Source organism: Neophocaena asiaeorientalis, unplaced genomic scaffold (assembly GCF_003031525.2).
Source record: "Neophocaena asiaeorientalis asiaeorientalis breed wild unplaced genomic scaffold, Neophocaena_asiaeorientalis_V1.1 scaffold116, whole genome shotgun sequence".
Taxonomy (NCBI): Eukaryota; Metazoa; Chordata; class Mammalia; order Artiodactyla; family Phocoenidae; genus Neophocaena; species Neophocaena asiaeorientalis.
The window spans coordinates 3,849,671-3,874,545 of NW_020174561.1; the positions used below are offsets into that span (position 1 = coordinate 3,849,671).

General features: G+C 37.3%; 1 protein-coding gene across 9 annotated transcripts in view; it reads left to right on the plus strand.

Annotated features, from left to right (window-relative positions):
- Positions 1-24,875, plus strand: part of CADPS2 (calcium dependent secretion activator 2) — a 490,835-nt gene that overhangs the window by 351,826 nt on the left and 114,134 nt on the right. For 5 of the 9 annotated variants that reach the window (XM_024757764.1, XM_024757759.1, XM_024757761.1 and 2 more), the window contains exons 14-17: positions 4,408-4,509; positions 13,975-14,038; positions 17,233-17,356; positions 19,423-19,443. In XM_024757764.1, coding sequence (XP_024613532.1) covers positions 4,408-4,509; positions 13,975-14,038; positions 17,233-17,356; positions 19,423-19,443 — 311 coding nt within the window. The remainder of the gene's footprint in view (positions 1-4,407; positions 4,510-13,974; positions 14,039-17,232; positions 17,357-19,422; positions 19,444-24,875) is intronic. The other 4 variants (XM_024757763.1, XM_024757768.1, XM_024757765.1 and 1 more) reach the window with 1 other exon arrangement.

The window sequence follows — 24,875 nt, forward strand, 5'->3', positions numbered from 1 at the left end:
GGCTTTTGTTTGTTGGAACATTTTAAATCACAGTTTCAATTTCAGTGCTTGTGATTGGTCTGTTCATGTTTTCTATTTCTTCTTGGTTCAGTCGGCAGACCCCGAATAGCCAAAGCAATCTTAAGAACGAAAAATGCAGCTGGAGGAATCAGTCTCCCTGACTTCAGACTATACTACAAAGCTACAGTAATCAAGACAGTATGGTACTGGCAACTCCAATAAAGATGTTAATAAATAAATAAAAAGAAGGAAGTGAGTGAGCAAGCCATGTATGTGCATAGGGAAAGGCTCCTGGGCAGTGGAAGCTGCACATGCAAAGGCCCTGAGGCAGAGCATGCTTCCTATGTTTGAAGACTAGCTAGGTGACCAGCATGGCTAGAATAGAGGACTTGCCATGAGGGGACAGAGGAAATCAGAGTGGGCTTTGGCTTTTACAATGAGTGTTACCACTACAGGGATATGACTTACACTTGAAAATGGCTCACAGTAGTGTGTAGCCAACACTCTGACAAAGAAAAGACTGGAGGAGAGAGAGACCAAGAAGGCTACAGCCATACTCAGGGAAGAGCTGATGATGACCGGAACCAGGGGAGCAGCAGGAGTGGTCAAGTTTGAATATGTTTTGAACATATAGCTGACAAATTAATTTATAAACTGAGCTTATAAAACTATTATACTTTGAATCTGTATTACCCTGAGTCTACTAGGCAAATGTTCATCAAATGTAACTGGTTTAAATATCTCTCCAGGATTCTGCAAGTACCTATGTTGTAATGCACGAAAGAGCAAATTTTAGGATTTCCTTTGTTAAGGTCTTTTTTAACTGAATCACTGATTCAGTGGTAGGTATTTTAAACTGTATTGGTATTTAATCTCTCTGCCTTACACAGGTAACATAGAAAATGTGTGATGTGAGGAAGTGTATTTAAAATAGCTCCACCATTGTTGCTTCTCAAATATAGCTTCCATTTTTTATTAGGGATCTTTCGTAGTGTTCTTGATTTTCTGTTAAAACACAGAGGAAAGACAATAAGGCATGGGCACTGAGAGCCTCTGATTTGGAATACAAGAGACCTAGATTCTAGTCCAGGCTCTGTCCTTACAAGCTGTGTGACCTTAGGGAAGTCACCTAATCTCCCTGAGGCGCAACAGCCTCCTCTCTTGGGGACTAGAGAAAGGATTGCTGTGGGCATCCTATGTTGTTATACATATAAAACAGAACAGTACGAGGCACGTTGATAATTGCTGTGTTTGTTTTAATAGCAACCATGACAAGAAGATACTGATGACATGGAAGTATTTGCATTTACTAGGAAAAGTAATTTTAGAAGGAGCTGTTACTTTTAGGCTTGACTGCAGCAAAGTTGCCATTTAGCCTTAATAATTTAGATACAGAAGGCCACTTCATATACCTAATATAGTCTGGTATACACATTGAAATAAAGATGTGAATAAGGGCAAGTCCAAAATATAAAATGTATTTAACCTGTCAGATGTATACGTAATTTAGTAATAAGGTCAGTGAAGTGACAGCCCTTCACTGTGTATAACAGTCTTTATCTCAGTGAAAGTGACACGAGTGACATTCCCCCCGACTGACTTTTCTCACTCTTCATTGACTGAACCCCTGGCCTCATTCAGTCAGGTAGGCGATGTGCCCCAGCGAAGTTTCATATGACCCACCCATGTACTCTGTCACTGTGGATTACAATCTCCTTTGACAGTTGAAACAAACAGTAAAATTCACTCAAATATAATTGTGTGGCATCTGTCAGAGCGCAAGGCCAAAGGACCATGTCAGTCATCAGAACAGTAAAGAGAAGTTCTTTGCTCTTTTTCATCAAGTTTGCATAGGTGTATTTAGTGAATTGACCACTTGCAACTTCGTGGTATGGGATGTTTTGCTGTGTATGTAATAGCATAATGTAGTCATAGTTCTTGTCTGCCCAAATTCCCAAATTAATGATTTATATAGAATTATCCAGTTCACCTTTTGTGATCATTGGCAATAGTTATGCTTAGGTTACAGTCTGGGTTTTGTGCTATTGTTTGCTTGGTAGGAATTGACTCTGAAGTAATATGTGAAAAAAAATCCATTGTTAAATTATTCTAAAACATTGGGGTTAGTTCATAGTTCATTGCTCTAGAATTTAAAATCAAACTTTCTTTTTTCCTTCCTAAAAATTTTGAAAGACCAAATATTTTGCCCTTAGTTTTTCTGCAGTTAACATTCAAACTGCATTCTGATGGATCAGAATGAAATGTAATTTTAAGTAGTATTTTCAAAGCATAAATTCAAGCAGGATGCAAGTTTCTGAAATAACAAATTATTTACTCTGTTTTAGAAAAAACTTCTCAGATTTAAATGATGCTTTTTTTTCTGGGAAAAATGATGCTTTGATATGAATAAAATGTCTTTAAGCCAGTATGATTCAGGTATAACTTTAGAATTAATTGCTTTTATCCTAACTGACTAGTTTACAAGTATCAAAAATGCACGCACACGTCTAGATGTCTAGGTAAAAAACAGTGGGAACAGCGAATAAAAATCTTGTTGGGAAATTTATTTTAAATACCCATTTTTTTCATAATCCTCACTTGTACCTATTTTATACATAAACATTAAAAATTAGTAAGTTCAAATGATAAATCTTTGGAAATTAAAACAATCTTCAGAAAAATAAGTTAATTTGAGAAGATATGATTGGTGTTAAGAAATGCAGGGCTTCCCTGGTGGCGCGGTGGTTGGGGGTCCGCCTGCCGGTGCAGGGGACGCGGGTTCGTGCCCCGGTCCGGGAGGATCCCACATGCCGCAGAGCGGCTGAGCCTGTGCGTCCCGAGCCTGTGCTCCGCAGCAGGAAAGGCCACAGCAGTGAGAGGCCCGCGTACCGCAAAAAAAAAAAAAAAAAAAAAAAAAAAAAGAAATGCAAAAGATTCATTTTGTTGAAATATATAAATATTTAAAGTAAATGTGAAATTAATGTATCTTTTTCTCTGTTTTAACAGACAGTGAAATTCATATATTCAAAATTTTAGATGACTGCTATACTACCAGATACTTAAATTGATATAGAATAAATTCTGAATCCCTATTGGATATATTTTATGGTTTCAATCCTAATCTTAGTAAAAGAAGACTTCTGTTCAATCTTTGTTGCTACTGTTTTTTTTGTTTTTTGTTTTTTGTTTTTGGTTGCGTTGGGTCTTTGTTACTGCACACAGACTTTCTCTAGTTGTGGTTTGTCGCGGTGTGCAGGCTTCTCGTTGCGGTGGCTTCTCTTGCTGTGGAGCATGGGCTCTAGGCACACAGGCTTCAGTAATTGCAGCACGCGGGCTCAGTAGTTGCGGCTCATTGGCCCTAGAGCACGTGGGCTTCAGTAGTTGCAGCTTGCGGGCTCTTGAGCACAGGCTCAGTAGTTGTGGCGCATGGGCTTAGTTGCTCCGTGACATGTGGGATCTTCCCGGACCAGGGATCGAACCTGTGTCCCCTGCATTGGCAGGAGGATTCTTAACCACTGCGCCACCAGGGAAGTCCCTGTTGCTCCTTTTAAAGGTACTACTTTATTTATAAAGTTGCTACTTTACTTCATAGGCGTATTTGTTCAAGCACGAAAATCTTGAAACATAGGTGGTCTTTCTTCTCTGTATATTTTTATTCAAGTGTTCATGTTTCATTTATATTTAAACAAAAAATAGAGCAGTACACCACTGCATGAATCCAAAATGTCTGCTCCTTACAACAACTAAAATTAAATCTCCAGTTTCACATCAGCTTAATTTTTATTTGGAAGAGAAGGAGTTAAGACATTTTAGCTTACATTCAGTATATTTTTTATAATAATTCCATTCACGATATTTAATTGGTCAAATGTTTGGTATCACTATAAAACACTTTTCACTGCTATTCTCAAGGACTAGTCATTGTTTTCTGTAGATCTGAAAAATATTTATTGTAATCCTTTACCTTGAAGGCTGTCTAAAAGAGAATAATTCTGTTCCATTCATTCCAGGTTGAAACATGAAGCAAATGGCTATAAATATCTCCAATAAATTTCCAGTGTAGACACAAGTAGTATGTATACTGTGAACCAGTATGCATTTACCTTAATTATTTGGATTTTTCAGGGAAATAGAAAGATATAAAATATATAAAAGTAAATGTTCAAGGGACTTCCCTGTTGGTCCAGTGGGTAAGACTCCATGCTCCCAGTGCAGGGCGCCCAGGTTCAATCCCCAATAGGGGAACTAGATCCCGCATGCACGCCTCAACTAAAGATCCTGCACACCACGACGAAGATCCCGTGTGCTGCAAATGAGACCCAGTGCAGCCAAAATAAATAATAAATAAATACTTTTTTAAAAAGGTAAATGTTCTATCACAATAAATTACTGACTCTTTTTTTCCAGGCCTGATGGAATTGGAACTATTTCAATGGAAGAAAAAGAGAAGTTTGAGGAGATAAAGGAAAGACTGTCTTCCCTTTTAGAGAATCAGATAAGCCATTTCAGGTATATACTCCATTAGTACAAGTGTTTGTTTCTTTAATGCACGCAACCCTCTAATCCCCTACAAATGTTTGTTATGTCTTTCTGCTACTGCTCAAGCACAATCAGTAGCTTCTCCTCCATTGCCCGCAAGGTATGATCCACGTTCCTAGGTCTGCGTTCTGCTTCTCGGCCTGCCTTCAGTTTTTGCACTACTCATTCAGTAGTGCAAACCCACCCCTTGCAGTATCCTTTCCACTGGCCCTCTTGCTAGCCCTGTGCAGTTCTCAGCCTTGCATAGCCTCTTCCCCCAGCTCTGGGGGCTTTTCCTCCCTCTCACTGCATAGCCAGGCAAGGAGACTCAAGCCCCACCTTCACAGGGGAGACTTTTTCATTTATTCCAGCAGAGAGTGGAAAAGCTGAAGTCCTCTTAGCATTCATCATCTGTACTATGCCCTGGTCACCTATCATATAGTCCTTGGTTATCCTTTTATTTACATTCTGTGAGAACAAGGACCACAGTGCGTCTAGCACAGTTCCTTTGCCAAAAAAATTAAGTATTGATACTAAGAAGCATTTGCAGGGTGAAGGATAAATATCTTGATAATATTGTTTCCCCTGATTACAGTTAGCTTAATAGAACCTAATGGTTAAAAACAGAAATATACCTTTTTCTATCAGTCTCATCATTAGATCCTATAAAATGTTGCCATGTCAGTGTATTGCATCATATCTGTCATGTTGCAGGTATGTCATTTCACGTGAACTTACTGAAAAATAAATTCAGTTAATATTCCCCCGCAACGGTTTGAAAACACTGTTGTTTAACCATGTGGGTAGAGTATGGCTGCTCTGGGCCTCAGTTTCCTTATTTGTAATATGAAAAGCTTAGACTCTTACTTTAAAATGATACTGAGGGAAAAAATTATCGTAGGATATACTATCCATCTGTTTGTCTGCATTGGTGTTTTCATCTGGGGCTGGTACCACTATCTGAACGTAAGTGAATGAGGGAGGATTTTCTTTGTCATGGTAACTGGGCATAGGGGCAGTCATTTAGTGCCGGATTTAGAAATGCTGTGCATGGAACAGTCTCACATTGGAGAACTGTTCTTCCCAAAAGGCCAATAAATTCATATTAGGAAACACATTTGCAGAGGATGTTTCTGCATTTGCTGTTAAGAGGATTGTCTTTTAGGTTGTGTAGAGACCCTTATATTTATTGTGTTTGTCATTTAATGAAAGTCAATATATAATTTTCCTGTTTTTGACATTATTGAGACAGCTGATCATTCAGTTGACTGTATACATCAGTAACTATAAGTCTCTGTGGTTATTTGTAGTAGTGCTTTCATGTGCAAGTAACAAATCCTATCTCAAGCTGGTTTAAACAAGTAAATGGATATGTTAACTTACATGCAGGTCTCAGATGGGGTGGACTTTAAGACGGGCTGAATTTAGTAGCCGTAGCTCCATTTCTTTGTAATTCTCACACGGCTATTCTCCTTTATGGGATGGCTTCATCCCCAGATGGGTAACAAGACCACAGAATTCCTTGGCCTCACATCCATACATGTTGGAGTTGAAAGGGAAGGTAGTAGAGGCTGTCTCTTTCTGTGATTCTCTCTTAAGATGAAAAGTTTCCTTAGAAGATCCTAGCAAACCAGCCCTCATATCTCATTTGCCCTAGATAGGTCATAGGCCCAGTCCTGAACCAAACCCAGGGGCCAGAGGAAGCCCACATACTAGGTCCTCAGTCGTGAGGTCCCACAAGCCATGGGACCGCCATGATCGAGTTAGCTTGGTAAGAGCCAGCCCACCAGCGGGTCCTGTCCTCCACAGTGCTTACAGCTACACAGTAGAGGCAGGGAATGACAGTTGTCCACATCATATATTGTATTAGTATTCTCTCTCTTACAGTTTTGTTTCTCTGTTTCTCTTAATAATGTCTGTAAAGATGTATGCTAGAATTCTTTTTCATTTTTATTTCTTTGATGTACTATAAAGAACTGAACTAAACTGGTCTAGACAGTTTAGGCTGACTTTTATATTCCCTTTTGATATTTGTAGAGTTTGTATAAATTTTACCAGTTTTATTTTTCCTGAGTCCATAGAAAACTGGATAAGAGGAAATGGGATTAAAGTAAAGCAGAGGAAATTTTAGGTGTCCATATAGGCAAATATAGAAAAATGTTTAAATTTTCCATGAAGATCTTCCTAAGGATTCTGCCAAATGATCTTCCTTAGCCACTTACATTAAAATTTAGAAAGAACGTAAATTACTTATCAACTCACACTAAAGAAGTAACCAGAGTACTGTTAATAACTCTTGTATAGAAATTTATTTATTCAGGCCCAACTGTATTTCAGAAATGGATTTCAAAAATACAGGTAAAATAATAAGGCAAACTAAATTAAACATAAATGAGGAACTTCTGGTTAAAGACAGCAGATTAAATGCATGTCTGACTCACTTTCCTCACAGAACCTAACCAAAACAACAGAACAGTATTTTTCAGAAGACATAAACCCACAAGGACAGCAAGAGTAAGAGGGAAAAAAATGGAAAAAATAAGTTAAAAATGTGGAAGTCAGATGGATGGATGGTATCTAATTTAGCCACCCAGGAAAAACTGGATCATAGATGGGCAATGGGGAATACAGAGAAGCAATCTGATTTATGTCATACAATCACCAAAACGTTCGGAATTGCCAGTTGTAAGCCCTCCTGGAAATTAAGAGTAAAGGATGATTTGTTGTAAATCTGCTTAAGACACACTTAGATCCCCAGATCTCCTTTCCGCCTCATCAACCAGGCTGCTGCCCCTCCCCTTCCCTAGAAGAGCACTGCTGGTTTGTTCCCTGGAGAGGGTAAAATTAGAGGGTATCTGGGCTGAGGTAGAGGAGGGGAGGAAACATCAGGCACAGTTGGAGTTTGAGATTACATAGAAACATGGGGATTAGATAAACGGTTATTCTGAAATCTGAGAATCACAGCCTTCTCCTTCCAACTCACATACTTGACACCCAAAATGCTGGCAGGCAGGCTTACACTTTCCATACATATTGTAAGTACCTTCCCCCGGGACTCTGACTAGCCCAAGAGAAAAGACCTAAAGCTGTGGAAAAGAAGGACTCCCACCGAAACAGCCCAGCTCTATTGCCCTTCAGCAAAGACCACAGTCTGCATGTACCCACCTAGGTGCATATAGCTTCTGTTCAATTTTTTAATAACGCACTTTTGAAAATGATCTGACAGCCAAGGTAAGGCATCAGATATTTGAGGAAAGTATTTTACTGTGGGAGACAGAGCCCAAACAAGTAATACAAAAAAGCAACTTGGGGAAAAAAGAAAGATTATGTGGGAAGAAGGAACTGGTGGAGGGGGTGGTGGGAATCTATTATTAATATGCTTGGAGATTTGAAAAAATAGAGCATCCATAAAACAAAAACAAGATGTTGCTTAAAAAAAGAAAAAGAAAAAATCTTAGGGAAAAAAAATTAGAGCTCTTAGAAATTGATGCAAATGACACAAATATGTACATACTATTGAGAGATTAAGTTAATGAAATCTTCCAGGGTGGGAGGGATAGGAAAATAGGAGTTCAGTTGGCCTTTCTTATCCTTGGGTTTCACATCCCTGGCCAGATCGATTTGGATTGGTTGAATCTGCAGATATACAGGGCCAACTGTACTACCCCATTTTATATAAGGGACTTGAGTATCGGTGGATTTTAGGATCCGTGGGGGTCCTGGAACCAATTCCCCACAGATACTAAGGGGCAACTGTACAAAGACAGGAAAAATGAAGGATCTGCTTAGGAGTTTCATCATCATAAATAATAGGAGTTCCAGAAACAGTTAAGGTTGAAGATAGGAAATTATCAATAAAGTTATTCAAAACAATTTTCCAGAATTAAAAGACATAAGTGTTGAGATTAAGAGAGCCCACTGAGTACCAAGCACAAGGGATTTACTCATTAGAGTGCATTTTTATGAATTTTCACAATCTTGGAGATAAAAGGGGGGATGCTGAAATACAAAGAATCAAGAATCTGAATGGCTTCTCAACACTGATTTATTCTACAGTAATTTACTGAGTGCCTACTACGTGTCGGGCAGTGAACAAAATTTTTTAAAAGATCCTTTTCTTCTGCAGCTTTCATTTTGATGTGAAGAGCAGTACTGATATCCAGAAAACAGTGCATCAGTGGCTTCACAATTTTGAGGAAAGATTATTTCCAACCTAGAATTCTACACTAGTAAACGTCTCCAATAAGGGTAATGGTAGAATAATGATATTTTCAGGCATACTGGACATCAAAAGATGTGCTTCCCATATTCCCTTTCTGGGGAATGCAATTTACCAAGACAAAGGAGAAAACAAAGAGGGAGAGTTAAGATCCCTGCAACAGGAAATCAACATGAGAGAGGAGGGAATCTTCGTAGTGGTAGCTAATAGACACCCCAAAGTGGCAACTGAGCCTAGAGAGGAAATAGTTCTAACCAGAGCAGGTCAGAAAATTCTTCAAGTAGATCAAATTGACAAAACACTGAGATATTTTAACATATTGAGAGAAGTTTCACCCACTTGGAATAGAGTTTGGAATTGTATTAATTGTGTTAGAGCTTGGAATTGTATTAGATTAAGTACATAATAAAAAGAAATTAAAACAAATATAGCAAAATATTATAAACAAAATAGTGACACTAGAAAGTAATCATATTGGATACATTTCAGTTATCTAGGACATTTATGTAATTAATGTAGATACTGAATTTCGGTCTAACACACAAAAGTGATGTAACTGCATTAAGGGAAGGAGGAACAGAAATTATGTCTAGGGTGGTGGAAAGTGGTCTTAAAAAAAAAAAGCAACTTAGGTCCAAGATGGAGTAATGGGATGATATTTACCCTCCCTCCTGAAACAATTTTTTAAAGACAAAATATGTGGGAAAAAAATGCTTTTCAAGATATTAAACATAAGACAATAACAGTAATTCCTGAGAGATGGAAAACAATGGATAAGCCCTTTAATTGCCCCAGCTTACTGACAGCACAGTGTTTCTAGATCATGGTCCAGGGAGGAGGAATCTGGGTGGATCCCCGTGGACACCCTGACTTGAGGAGACAGAGCTGAGAGTCCATGGAGGGTAAGGCTGCCAGAGTTTTCAACTCCAAGTTCTAAAGGAGAGAGCAAAGAGACCTACAAGTAATATTTGCTGAGGGTCCTCCTGGCATCTTCAACTAAGTATTGATCTGTGCATGGATGTGAGGAAACTACTCAAAGTTGGGCAAAGAACTATGTGAAAGGATTACAGGGATTTCTTTACACAGGACTAAGAGTAATTCCAGTTTTCAATATCTAGAGTGGAAACCTAATTCATGAGCATCAGGTAGAATGCAGAAGGGTTTGCCTCAGTAGTGGAAAAAATTAACCCTAGAATAAACACAGTCATGGTCTCTCCTAATGAGGCTTAAAACCAAGATTCATATGAATCAAACTATTTTCAAGTAATTTAACTGCATTCCAGAACAAAATTCAAGAATATTTAAAGAAATACAAAAGTGTTCAGCCTCCAAGAAGGTAAAATAACAATGTCTAGCATCCAGTCAAAAATTTCTAGGCATACAAAGAAGTAGTAAAATACGACCAATGAAGGGAAAAAAAACAAGCAAAAGTGAAAATGACAGGGAAGATAGAATTAGTAAACAGTAGTATCAAAATAATTATTATTACCACATGTCATATGTTTAACCTGTTAAGGGCATCATGGAAAACCTACAACTAACATCATACTTAATAGTAAAAAAGTAGGAAAGACTGAATGTTTTCCACCTACAGTCAAAAACAAGGCAAGACTATCTACTCAAAAATCAATAATCAAGGTAGTGTAGTATAGAGAGTCCAGTAATAGACTCACATACATATGGTCAATTAATTTTCAACAAATGTACAGGTAATTTGCAAAGTATACTTTATTCAACAAGTGGTGCTGGAACTATTGGATATCCAAATGTAAAATAAAATCCTGGATCCATACCTCACACTTGATCCAAAATTTAACTCAGGATGGATAGACATGGAAAACAAAATCTCTGTGTCCTTGGACTAAGCACAGATGCTTAAATAAAACACCAAAATTGTGATTCATAAATGGAAAAATATTACTTCCAACTTCATCAACATTAAGAACTTTTGATCTTCCAAAGACATTATAAGGGAATCTCAGAATGGGAGAAGATATTTTCACAATACATATCCCACAAAAGACTTCTATCTAGAATATATAAATTTATTTATTTGTTTTTTGGCCACACTGCATAACTTGCAGGATCTCAGGTCCCCGACCAGGGATTGAACCTGGGCCGCAGCAGTTAAAGCCCAGAATCCTAACCAATAGGCCACCAGGGAACTCCCTATAAATAACTCTTAAAACAATAAGAAATAAAACAGCCCAATAAAATGTTGTTTTGACAGATATTTCACTAAAGATATATGATGGTGAAAAGGCATATGAAAAGATGCTCAACATCATTACTCTTTAGGGAAACAAACTAAAGCCACAATGATTGATAGGAATATAAAATGGTACAACTCATTTTGTAAAATAGTTTGCAGTTTTTAAAAATTTAAACACCTAACGTATGACCCAACTATTCCACTCTTAGGTACTTCCCCAAGAGAAATGGAAGCATACATCCACACAAAGACTTTAATATGAATATTCATACCAGCATTATTCATAATAGCCCAAATATGAAGACAAGTCAGATGACCGTCAACAAGGAATGGATAAAAAAATATATTACAATACTTCTGAGAAATGAAAAGGAATGAATTGTTGATACATTGCAATAGCATGAAAGAATATCAAAACAGCTATGCTGAGAGAAATCAGACCCAAAAAAGTTTAATACTGTATGATTCCTCTTACATGAAATTATAGGAAAACACAAACTATTCTAAATGACAGTAAATCAGTAGTTGCCTGGGCCCCACGAGTCGGGAGAAATCATTTGAGGGGCATGAATATGTATATTGCCTTGATTGTAGTGATGGTTTCACAGGTGTATACATATGTCAAAACTTATCAAATTGTATACTTTAAATCTGTGTAGTTCATTGTATGCCACTTACACCTCTAAATCTATTTTTTCAAAAAAGCTAAGAACTCGTCTTCCATAGTGGAAAGTTAGTAGGATAATATCTAAAACTGGAAAATCAAGAATTTGAAATATTATCTTGTAGTTTAGGGATATGACATTTAAATACCAAAAGAATCAGCTAAAAGTTAAAAACATTTTTTTCTCAAGAAATTACTTGGGAAACGGGGGTGGAACTGACATAAAGGATTTACGTTTTTCATTAAAAAATCCCCTTAGGAGAAGTTCTCTTTCAGGCTATGTGCATATATAACTGATAAAAACAGATACTGTATTTAAAATTTTAATTTAAAATTCAAAGAAAACCAGTTTAATCATTGGACAGGTCTATGTAGGCTCACTTATCTGTGTAATTAATTGACTAAAGTGAAAATCAGCGTGACTTTGATTTATTCAGATTAGGTATTAAACTTGGTTGAATTTTATTTGTTAATTGAGTGTTTTTCACTTTGCTTAGCTATTACAGAGCTGTCAAAGTGGTAAAAACCCAAAATATTTATCCTGAAAGGCAGAACAAAATGATTCCCTTCTTTTAAAACTTGTTTTGTGAAGATTAATTAAGCTTCTGTGTAGTTATTTTCTGTATTTTATTGATTCAGGATTACTTGTACTCTGTAAATGTGTTGAATTATTTACACATCACGGGCAGCTAATGCTAATTCAGAGCATACCCAGTGGGACCTCAAAGCTCTGAAATGCTAAATGTAATCTGGGGATCAGTAACATTCCATTCATAAAATGTGTCACCCATAGGTTAATGGAAATAAACAATAGGAAAGACAATGGGTGGATTATGCAGAAACACTGAAAAGATTTAAGCAGGAGGAGGGGACTACAAGAACCCAATTTGTGTTTTATTTAAACGTGGATTAAGGTTTATGGTATACAAAATGACTAAATCTACTTTACTAATTTGCTAATGCTCTAAAAAGCACCACTGTGCAGGGAAAACTCTTATCAAAATAAATTGGTCATGTTTTTTTATGTATAGGCGGGGGGAGGGAGTGGGGGGGGGTGCATAGAGGCAAGATTAAGTGAAGAAAAGTTTTAACAGTAAATGGAATGATAGTGCTCTGAAGAAAAATGTGAGTGGCTAGATTTATAAGACACTTATTTGCATTTATCTGACGTGAATGGAAGTTTCACAAAACTAAAAGCTAATCCGAATATAAATTCAGCTACTGCTTTGTGAGGAATCCAACTTTCTCTTTCTCTTTAAAATTAGGTCCAGTAAAGTTTCTCTTTAAAATTTGGTCCTGTAAAAGAACGTGAGCTTAAACTATATGTGCTTTTGAGGGAAACCTCTTCAAATTACAGTGTGGAAAAAAAGAATTTCTTTGTAATTATGTCTTAGAAAATACGTCTACTTAGTCCTTAGATAATGGCAAAAGGCATAGAAATAAGTAAACTTCTCAAGTTATTAGTTTGAAGATGTCTAAGAGCAAAATGTCAGTCCACGACAGCCCAGCTGCCTGTGTAGCACTTCATCTTGGGGCTGAGGCAGCGGTCAGGGAGGCTTTGCTGAACCTGGTTGAACAAGCGAGGCGCACCCGCAGGATGAAGTGGCCCTGACATTCTGTACTCTAAGTGGAAAGTGACCTGAAGAGGGACCCTCTTGTAAAGAGCAGTAAAGCTGTCACCACCATGTGGCAGCTAACTTTTGAGGGGCCTACGCATCCTCCCAGCTCTGACCCTGATTTCAGAATACCTGCCCTCCAGTTGTTGGTGTGTACTAGGAATACATGGGACTAGAAATACTTTGGATAAATGACTGCGGGCAGTAGAGCTGCAGAAGGTTTACGTGAGGGGATGGGGAGGTTGGAGAGCTAGAAACCAGCAGAAACAGGCAAATGTAAGGATGGGGGGAGCCGGAACATTGTTTCTCCTAGAAGTTATGTATGCAGTGTGTGTTTCCATCTTAAATCGCACATAAATATAGGAGGAAATGCGGGGAATCATTTCATTTTATCATGGAGCTTGAATAACAACACCTTAAACAAGAAATTAGTAGGAAATGCATTTTAAGTTTCTCTTTACTTATAGGACCCTAGAGATTCCTTTTTGATTACTGTATTTTTGTACATGTATCATCGAAACTTGAGAACCTTTTTCATCACAGTTTATACCTTTACTGTTTAAGACATTTGAATCATGGGACTAGGTAAATTTCAGCATTTAAAAATTTCCTGCATGGGTCAATGCCCTTTTAACCACTTTTTACAAATGTTCTCCAATAACACCAAGTTATAGAAGAGGGAATTATTTAGCAGTCTTGGATATTAAATGTTTGACTGTTTTGTTCCTCCTTTTTTTTTTTAAAGATACTGTTTTCCCTTTGGACGACCTGAAGGTGCACTGAAAGCTACACTTTCATTACTTGAAAGGGTATGTTTGAACATTACTTTTTAAGTACTATTTGCATTCTCAATGGCTGTGTATTTCAGTGTTGAACTAGGCAGATGGTCCCATTCCTCATGAGTGTGGTGTCACCTGGGTCTGTTGCATTTCATCAGTTTCTCACGTTTTCTTGCTACATTCAAATTCTTCTATATCCTTCTTTTCCTCTCCAAAGCCTTTCTGAAGCCTACCACTGCCATCCTATGCTGAGTTAGGGTTAAAGTTATCATCTTTTTGGTAGTATCCATTTTTCCCACCTCTTTTTTTCCCCCTCCTTATTTCAGATAAGTACAATTATCTGTTTTTCAGACTTTACAGTTGTCTTTTATTATCCCTCTGACTTATTTGTACTTCTGTCTGTCATATCCCTCATACCTATAAGAGTTTAACATTTAATATTCACAAACATATAATTTCTTTCATTCTAAGTTTATCTCAGAATTTATTTCAGTTCAATTTGTGTTACTTTGAAAGAATTCATGAATTACAGAAATTGATGGTTATAGAAGTCATGAAATTATAGAAATATACAAAAAGTAAATAGCAAATAAGGTGTTATACCCATGCTAGAAATCATTTATTAATGAAAGTCTCTTCTCCACTGCTGTTTTTGTGGTAGATTAAGTGTAAAGGGGGGGGGGGGGGGGGGGAAGGTCCAAGAGGGAGGGGATATGTGTATACAAATAGCTGTTTCACTTCGTTGTACAGCAGAAACTAGTATGATATTGTAAAGCAATTCTACCCCAAACTATACCCCAATAAAAAAAAAAAAGGGAAGTATCCTTTCACCTGTCTATAAAACTATTCATGTGCTAGTTGGAAGCTAACAGCTTAAGTAATGTGAACAAGTTTTATTCCTTATCTGTATTAAAAGAATATCTAGGGATCATCTCTATCTCTTGATTTGATTATTCTGGTCCTGATTTGTTGACTTTAAGCACTTGGCTCTTGTTGATTTTTCTGCCCAAGGAATTCCAGATAATATATTATTTATTTGCACCTCTGAAAAGCAAGAAGGGGAGACATTGTTCAGTGATTTAAGGATTTGGGAGAGGAGGGCTAGAACTGATGACTAAAGTGAGATCTTTGGATTATAGATTGGTTTTATCTATATATCCCTGTCTTATCCTTGATTACTGTGAATGGTGTGATAGAAATATTATTGTCATAATTATGTTTTATTAGAATTTTTGTAATATTAAAAGCTGCACGTAACTCAGGCTTTTCAGAGTTTTCATTTCATCCTATCCATTAAGGTATGATCAATGAGATATAAATCCTTAAAGGCAGCTTTGCTTTTTGGAACGGCATCCCATCTTGGGTACCTAGTACAGCCTCTCTATATGCTGGTTTCCATGGCAGAGCTCCCATCCTCCCCCCCCGGCAGGGAAGAGTTAGTAACAGAAGAGATGCCCTCGTGCCCTGTACTGACAGGTGGCAGGATGAACAGTGACCTTTATTCCAGTTACAGTAACTAATCATGTCTCTTGCTGAATTGAAAGAGAAATGGTAAGGGCTATTTCTTCATTTTCATGTCTCTGTACTTAATGAAATCTTAGAAAAATAAAATCTACATGTGAATTCTTGATACAAATGATGTCTCGGAAGAACTTGGAGCGGAAGCATGAAACACAAATTGTGTGTCTCCCTTTTTGCACTTGCTAGCCCTTTATCTGCGCTTCTCCAGGAAAGGGGATTTAGTTTCCCCACACACACTTCAAATGAAGTGTCCAGCTCCTAGATACTGTGAAATATTGCCTGATTTCAACCCTAGACTCACCTCTGTAATAGATACAGACATTCTAATTTTAACAGCTGTTTCTATTATTTGAAAGTTTGGCACCATGGGAAAGCTTAATAGTAAAATTAATCTTCAATTTTAGTCATAATCACCTTAAAAATGATAGTGCCTGTTAATGCTTATATTTTTTTACTCTAAACACAAGGATTTTTCTGGCAATAAAAAGTCTAATGTGCTGTTCTAATTAAAGTGCCAAATATACATCAGTGTTGAAGATTTTTAATGTGAAAATATGAAGAAAAATTTAATTTGTTAGGGGAGGAAATCTTGAAGTGATAAAGTTTGCTGTTTTCAGAAGGAAACCTTGTCTGACAAAATGAAAAGATGTTGTCAAGGATCACCAGTGCTAGAATGATTGAATGAATTTGAGATTATAAAATCCGTAGTGCCGAGGCTGATCGAAATAGAATGAAGTAACAAACCACGAAATGGATGTTTTCATGTTCTTTCAATATTTCTTTCAAAGTAAAAGACTAATAGGATAGTCAGAACACTTACAAAAGTATTGTCTTCTTTATGTTAAGATTTTGCTATACCTGTATATTGTAGAATTTGAATGTAAGCAAAGCACGGAAAGCCACATCAATTATATGGAAAATAGTGTTTGACTAATTGTATAATCAAAACTTACTGTAAGCAGTTTTATCACTAGGAAAGTTTTAAGGAAAATTATCAATGAGTAACTATAAAAGTACTTAAATACATTATATTTTGAATTCTGGATACAATTGTATTTTCCATTTGCCAATAGTAATACTTTTAAGTGAAAAATCCAAAAACACAATTTAGGAACCCAACAGAAAATAATCAGGTTTTTTTTTTTTTAATTTCAGAAAGTTTTCCTTGTGTTTTAACATTTGATACTCCATTCATTTCACTAAGATGGAGAAGTTCCCCCTATCCCCAGCAGATCAAAATAACTAAAGTATAATTAGTGAGAGTAGTGGTCTTGATTTTTATAAAGCCCATAAATGATGCTTATTTTAATGGAATTTATGTTTTCATATATATTGCTCAAAAGATTTAAAGCTTTTAAATCAGGGATATGCAAGGTAAACTTTATTACAAAGTATCCCAAGGACTGTAATCCTCCTTTGAAACAGCTGCTCTAGTGGTGTTGTGGGTCCCTGGAGGAAAAGTGACAGTCACACTGAATGGTGGCTTGGGCAAGGGAGGTTTTGATGTGCATAAATGAGGCTTAGACAGGCGGAGCCAAGACTGGGAGAAATTACTTCCCGGTTGTGAAGTGCTGACTCATCACCTCACCCAGTGTTACCTAGGACCCCTTCCTACCAATAGGTCTAGGGCAATTTGTGTACTTGTTTTTTAGTATGTTATGCCGTCTCTCTCTCTCTCTCTCTCTCTCTCTCTCTCTCTCTAGGTTTTAATGAAAGATATTGCCACTCCCATACCAGCGGAAGAGGTGAAAAAAGTGGTCAGAAAATGTCTTGAGAGAGCTGCCTTGATCAATTACACGAGACTCACAGAATATGCCAAGATAGAAGGTCAGTGCAGTGAGCAATTGCCGAAATGGCAGTGAAAGCCAACATTGCCTATTAACTGCATTTTCTGTGAGAAGTCCTTTCCTTTCTTGAACAAACCTGTGCCATGGCAGAGGGAAATGTCTCATTAAAATCTCAGCTGGTGAACTGAAGAGCTTTTTCCTATTCATTGCCTTAATATGCCTCCTGGGACTCTGCTTGAATGAAAGACCCAGGATTCATGCTTAAGTTGTCCTTTGTTCTTACTCTGAGTTTTGAAGAAACCAAAACGTGTTTTCATGGGTTGTATGTTTTGACATTACAGTAGGTATGTCTAACATTTAAACTATGGGCAGTGTAGTCTTTCCTGATCAGTAACAGTGTAGTATTATTTAATTTTATTTTTGGTTCTGCAGCATCTCTCAGAGAAAGAGGAAACTTGTTGATTGTCGTGAGGGCTGAAATAAACTGATAGAATTTCCCGCAACTTTTAATTGCTTACAATATATTGATGCATTTGTAAGATTAGATCTCTTGAGAGGACTGTGCATTTTTTCTCTTTCTTCAGGTTTTATTCATTAAGGATAATTATTTTATTCATTTCAGGTTTAAGATAACTTAGAAATACATAGATTGAAATTTGTGGCAAAGTCACACAATCAGCTTTTATCTGACAATCCTTTGACTGATATAATTAAAAGTAATAGAAATGACCTCAGGTTCTTTAATTATCATAAAACTAGCTTGTGTAATACATGTAGCATTAACTTAGGGAGGAAAAAAGTTTATAGTGTTAAATACTTATCTCTAAAAATAAAAAGTAAATCATCTGTTAGAAAAAATTTAGTAACTTTTAATATAAAATTGTATTTAATGAATTATAAATTTATTAATTAGTTGATACTGTGATAGATTCATCAAAATTGGGACAATGAAAAAGATGATTATAATTGGCTGTGTTATATCCTTTTTTCTCTCCAAATCTGATCAAGCTTTCTAACAAGCACGTGATAACCAGCCTCCTGAGTGATTAACAAAAAAGCCATCCCATCACTATAGCAACCAATATTATATCACGAGAGTAACAACATGAAACCTCCTTAGATACCAGTTTAACATCATTAATTACGATATCATGTTGTGTTAAAGCAGAAGCAATGAATATTAGGTCATTTGGGGAAAGTGGAACATAAACAGAATGGTTTTCACGTTTTGAATACTCCTTCAAACAATTTTCATGTTTTGGGAATATTGGGTATTGTGAACATGGATTGAAAGAATTGATATAAAAATAGACATATCAAAACCTTTCAACTCTGGCAAAGCGAAAAAATTGTAGGCAACCTGAGTAAACACAATATTGTTTTATCTAAATATTATGAATGCGCTCCAAAAAACTATGAGAATCCTTTTGGTCTTAACTATTTTAGTTATTTTTGACCATTACCTTATCCAACAATACTGAAAAGATATGCAGTATATTTTGTTTTATCTCTATTTATTTTCTAGTTGTAGAATCCATTTTAATATGGACAAATGAAGAACTTTCTTTTATTTGTACACAGCCAGGGACTCCTCTCATTAATCAGCTAGATAAACACATTAACAATGGTGATCAGAAAGGAATATTCTTCTGGATCACACACAAAAACAAGTCTGTGTTAGAGAAAAGCCTAAAAGAGGACCCAATGGAGAGTGAGCAGGGAACTCTCCCACCTCTTCCTTTCTGGAGTCACCCTCTCTCTTATCTCGAGTCCAGTGTGAGAACATTCTAGAAAAAGGATCCTAGAAATCTAGTCAGGTAGGACTGCTGAGCAGTCTCTTTTCAAAAAAAAAATAAAATGCATACTTACTAGATAAGAAAAGCTTTTATCCTTTTCATTTTCTCCCTTCTCCCCCTTTTTTTGTATCTTAAAAAATAAAGTGCTTTGTTTTATGCTCAGGCTCAGACCAAGACCAAAGTCGACTTTAAGTTAGAAATAGGAAATGGGCTACTTTTCTTTGCTTGATTGGTCTTTTACGTTACGTGAGTGAGCAACACGTGTAGAGTTTGTTTTTCTCCTAAATTCTCTTCTCTTGTTGTGTTTTAGGCCCAGCAGAAAAGGAAACAGGTAATTAATGTTTGTACATGCATGTGCCATTATTTCTAATGTGGCGGTGTTGTGTTTTGATATGGATGAATAGCTCTTTCCTTTTCAGGGCTCCTGTTAGATCACTTTGACCAAGGTACTGAAAAGAGTTTGATTTTATTGGAACTGTTGCTAATGCTTTGTATGGAAAATAGAGGCCATTTATCTCTACAAAAGTTCAGCAATGTTTTTTTGATACGAATTCAAAGCAAAACGCCTGAGGCTGTATTAATGTTATGCATTAGGTTTTAACCACATACACTAATCTTATTTGGAAGCTGTTGCCAATATTTGAAGGACTCTTACAACTAGAAAAGAGGACCATCGTTCTTTTATCACTCCTGGAAGACAACCTGAGAGTAAAAATGCGTAAACGCTATTAAGTAAAAAGTAAGCAGCTCTTAACTTTGAAAGTTGTTAATCATAGGAATGAGCAGAGGTTATAAAATCCCATTCTCAAGAAATTGCTAGGAAAGAGTTATTCTCTGGGTCTCTGAGATTTTAAAGATTTTGTTACTTTTGTGTGTGTGTGCGCGCACGCCACTTATCACAGTTGTAATTAATTTATGTATGTATTTATTTTTGTCTGCGTTGGGTCTTCGTTGCTGCGCACAGGCTTTCTCTAGTTGTGGCGAGCGGGGGCTACTCTTCATTGTGGTACGCGGGCTTCTCATTGCGGTGGCTTCTCGTTGCGGAGCACGGGCTCTAGGCGTGCAGGCTTCAGTAGTTGTGGCTCACAGGCTCTAGAGTGCAGGCTCAGTAGTTGTGACGCACGGGCTTAGTTGCTCTGTGGCATGTGGGATCCTCCCAGACCAGGGCTCGAACACGCATCCCCTGCATTGGCAGGCGGATTCTTAACCACTGCACCACCAGGGAAGTCCCACAGTTGTAAGTAATTTAATTAATGGGCCATTATGTATTCATCCTGTCCATCTCCGCTTCAGCCTCTTGCAGGCAGGGTCTCTACTGAACTTGTTCACTGTTGTATCTCCAGCACCCAGCACTGTGCCCATGACACAAAGTAGGTACTTAGTAGTTGGAAAGAGACAAGAGGTCCATTAGTTAAGTTCCATTTGAAATCAGTGGCATGAGAGACAAGTGATGAACCTTTCTAATCTGAGTTTTCTCATCTTAGTCAAATTTTGCATGCAGTCTTATGGACAAGTTTGTTTGGGTTGTTTTTAACTGAAGTCTTCCATTAAGGATGCTATTTCTTTTTTTCCGACCTTCACTTCTTTCCCAGTATTTGACCTCAAAAAGTGTCAGGAACAAAACACTCAGAGCCAGGAAAAGGGGAAAGAATACACCTACAATGATCACTGAAGTGCACTTTAGAAAAGATGAATTAGAAAAAAATATTACCATCCCCTCTTAAGACAGCCCGCTGTGATAGCGGCAGCCCCATGATCTTTAGCAAACTTTTTCAAAACCTCGTATAGCATCTTATCTCCCACATTTCTGCTGTAAAAATAGTTTTTATATAACTTTCAGACAAGAAGTCTAGGGTTGTTAGTGGTTTTCCCACTTGCCATAGAGTAAATAAGTCAGCCAGCTGGGACTGAAGTCAGGTGTCCTGATCCCTAAGCCTACAGAGACTACACTCCTGCCCCTGTGAAATTGGAAGGGGCCACCATATGCCATGACGAGGATGGAGCAGAGGCAGTTGCCCTGCTTGTGACAGTTGCTGTCCGCTGTGTACAGCACTTCCAACCAGATGAAAGGCTTCCCTTCACTTGCGTTTAACACCGTACCATGGCTCAACTGTCTAGGCTGCAGACTCTGGGAAAAATACTTTTTTAACAGTCAAATGCTTGTATAGAAAAGAGAAAAAAATCAGTATAGCCTCAGTAATTTAAGTGAATCGAAGGGAAAGCTACCCTCCATTGAAGACTTCTGAAGTAACAGAAGAGAGGTTTTTAAGAAATGTAGTTACATTCCTTTAGTTGTATTTGGTTGCCAGTTAACAGGGTTATCTAGTAAATGTTCTTGGAGGTGGTTTTAAATGTGAGTAAAAATGAGAATATCAATTGCATGTGTAAGAGCTTAAATGCTTGATAAGACTTTGAAACAGTACTCTCCTGAGCATTATAATCATTATCCCCCGTTAGTTTGCTCCACATAGAGAAGAGGAAAATTTGGCTCAAGGTTTGTCATCACATTGTCGTCTGTTGACCTGCCTGTTGCCCCAGAGGTTTTTCATTTACACTGCTTCAGTAGTTCCTTAAACAACTCTTCAAAACAGATATTTTACAGAAGAGATAACTAAGACTTCAGAAAAAGGCGGTAACTGGCACAAGGTCGTGCTGCTATTAAAATTCAGCAGACCTGAGATTCGCACCCATGTTCCTCGGACACCAGAGGCCTCCTCTCCCCCTGGCTGCCCTGCCTCCAAGGCTGTCTGATCCAAAGTCATGGCATTTTCTGATAAACCCCTCACACACATCACAAAAGCCAAGGGTTAATATTGGTAGCGTCTCTTTTTCCAAAAGTAATATTTATTTAATAATAGGAGCAAACACTTACATGCCAGGCACTATTGTAAGCACTTTACATGTATCTGTTTATTCTTTACAGCAAGGCTTTACGGTAAATGCTACTATTATTATTCCTTTTTTAGTAAACCAAAGCAGAGAGGTTATTATCTACCAGCCAGTCTCTGGTCACATAGCTAGTAAGTGGGAGATTAGAACCCACTGTCTACCTATTAAGATATCTTCTTATTTTCCTATGTCTTCCTTCCTCTCCATTCTTGGCAAGCTTAAATAGTTCAATTTGCACTCAGTTAAAATTCACGGACATTTAAAAAGGAGTCTGGAACAGTGCTGCACGTAGAAATATGATGTAACTTGAAAAAAAAATTGTAGTCACATTAAAGAGGTAAAAAGAAATAGGTGGAATTAATTTTATGCATATAGCTTATTTAACCCAATATACCCAAAATATCATCATTTTAAAATGTATTCAGTATACACAACTATTGAGATATTTTACATTATTTTTGTCCTATGTCTTTGAAATCCAATGGGCATCTCCCTCTCCCAGCACATCTCCATTAGAAGTAGCCCCGTTTCAAGTACTCATCCACCACATGTGGCTAGTGGCTGCTGAATTGGACAACACAGGCGTCTGGTTGGAAGGCTAAGAGCTGAACTCCAGAAACTGACTCTTTTTATTTTCCCGGACACATGTTAAGTGTCGGGTGTTGAACGTGATTAAAATGTGCAGCCTCCCCCACCCCGAATGTCTCTTCCCTTTCCCTGCTTTATTTTTCTCCGTAGCCCATTTGATCAACACACAAGATAGTTCTTTCATCCAGCTATTGTCCTAGGATGTTAGCCCCACAAGGGCAGGGCTTATGTATTTCAAAACTGCTGTATCTCCAGTGCCAAGAAAAGTGCCTGGTGCGGTGTTACTCGATAAGTACTTCATTGAGTAAACGATTGAGTTAATGGCCCAGAGAGTGATCAGGCTCTTTACAGCAGAGAGAACATCTGTAAGCTGGCAGGTTGGCTTGCAAAAGATCATTCAAACCAATCACTGAATAATTAACAATATAGAGCAAAAACTAACCGCTAAAAAATAACAAGGTTGGAACAATTAAACCAGAATTTCATGCCCTTTACAATGGTGTAGCGTGGGAGTGAGGAGGCACTGACTCTGGATCACAGACGCCAGAAGTTATAGACAGCAGCCGTATTAATGATAGTTAAGAATCTAACCTGTTTCCGTTGTTTCCATAATTCAGCGTGTTGCTCAGTTTGACTCATAGTTCTTGTCTATCCTTGGGAATTCTTCCGATTCTCCACTGGCAGCACAAATTTGCAGAATAAAGGACTTTTACAACTCTGTAATAGATGAAATAAAACAGATGACCTCTCTCTAAATGCCTTCTTTCCTTCTTGGGAATTATTCACATGTGTTTTATGAGAACAGATAGTCCATTTTAAGAACTTGAAACTTTTAGAAAGCGATTTTTTTTTCTTTAATTTTAAGAGAAGTTTGAGATTTACACTGTTGTGAAATCAGCTAGTTTTCTTCTTTGGTTTAATTTTATCCCTAACTTTTTATGTAATAGTAAGATTATTTTTATTTATAATCCAAGGTTCAAAATGATACTGAAACTTTATGTTTCTCATTGTATTTTTCTTAAATCACATACCTTGTTGATGCAGATTAGCTGTTACTTTTAAAGAAGAATCCATTCTTTAATTCACGGAATTTTTTATGGACAAGAACAACTCTAAAACATCTAGTAACAGTCCCTGTCTTCTCCTGAAAACTACATAACATATTGTGACTTTCGATAAAAGAGGAGGGAGACCACTCCTTAGAGCTTGCCTTGACCTGAGATCTTTTACGTAAATTTGGTACCTAAGCTTCTTGTGAATCTCAAAACGTGGAGGTGCCCTAAACAAAAGGTAGCATGGAATGAACAGGCAGAGGCTTTGTGCAGTGATGATCTCTCGGGGCCCTCTGGTTGCCAGGTTCCCAGGTCTAACCCCCAGTGCTTTCATTTTCAAAGTCTCAGTTGAACAGAACAGAGATGCTTTCCCAGAGGGCCACGCTGCTTGCTTGCTTTGAGAGGAGAAGTTGCACTGTGGCCATCCATACGTCATTAGGATGTGTTTGCCATCCGGGGGGCATTTTCATTTAGCACTTCATTGTCAGAGTGTAGCGATAAATAATAAGTGAAGTCTGTTCTACTGAAGGCCATGTGTGTGCACAGAAATGAGTGTATAAACTGCACAGTTGATGAAAATGCTTTTTGTTAATGAATAATTTCATATTAATATTTCTAGGATAACTTAGCAGTGTACTCTCATAAAAGTTTTTTGAGTTTCCTTATAAATTTGATTCTTAAATTTTCTGAGTATTATATGTTACCATGAATTCAGGCTACAATGCCTAAGTAATAGACCTGAAATTTTGCACTCCCATAGCACTGGCAGCACTTTGCAGGAGGTAATTTGTATACTAAAAGACACAGGGCCCTCACCTTAAAAATGATAAAACAGAATTAAAGAACTGAAGAACTTCTGTCCAGCCTATTTGGACAGTGTGGCTTGGACTCTGGGACTTAGGCCTGAAAGTAAAACCTCTGTGACCAATTCTGCTTCTGATGATTTAGGGACAAATTGATAGATACGATTTCCGGCTCTAAAACAAAGAGAATGACCTATTGTCTTTTTATTTAAAATATTTGAGAACATCATATAAATCTGTAAAGTTTTTTTTTTTTTTTTTTTTTTAGTTTGTAAGGCAATCTGTGCATATACAATAAAAACTCATTGCTTGAGCTACCCTGATTTAGCATCTGTGATTACCTGGGTAGGATCAAATTAAAATTTATCTTTGCACTATATACAAAGAAAAGCTGTGGGTATTTTTCTTTTTTTTTTTTTTTTTTTTTTTTT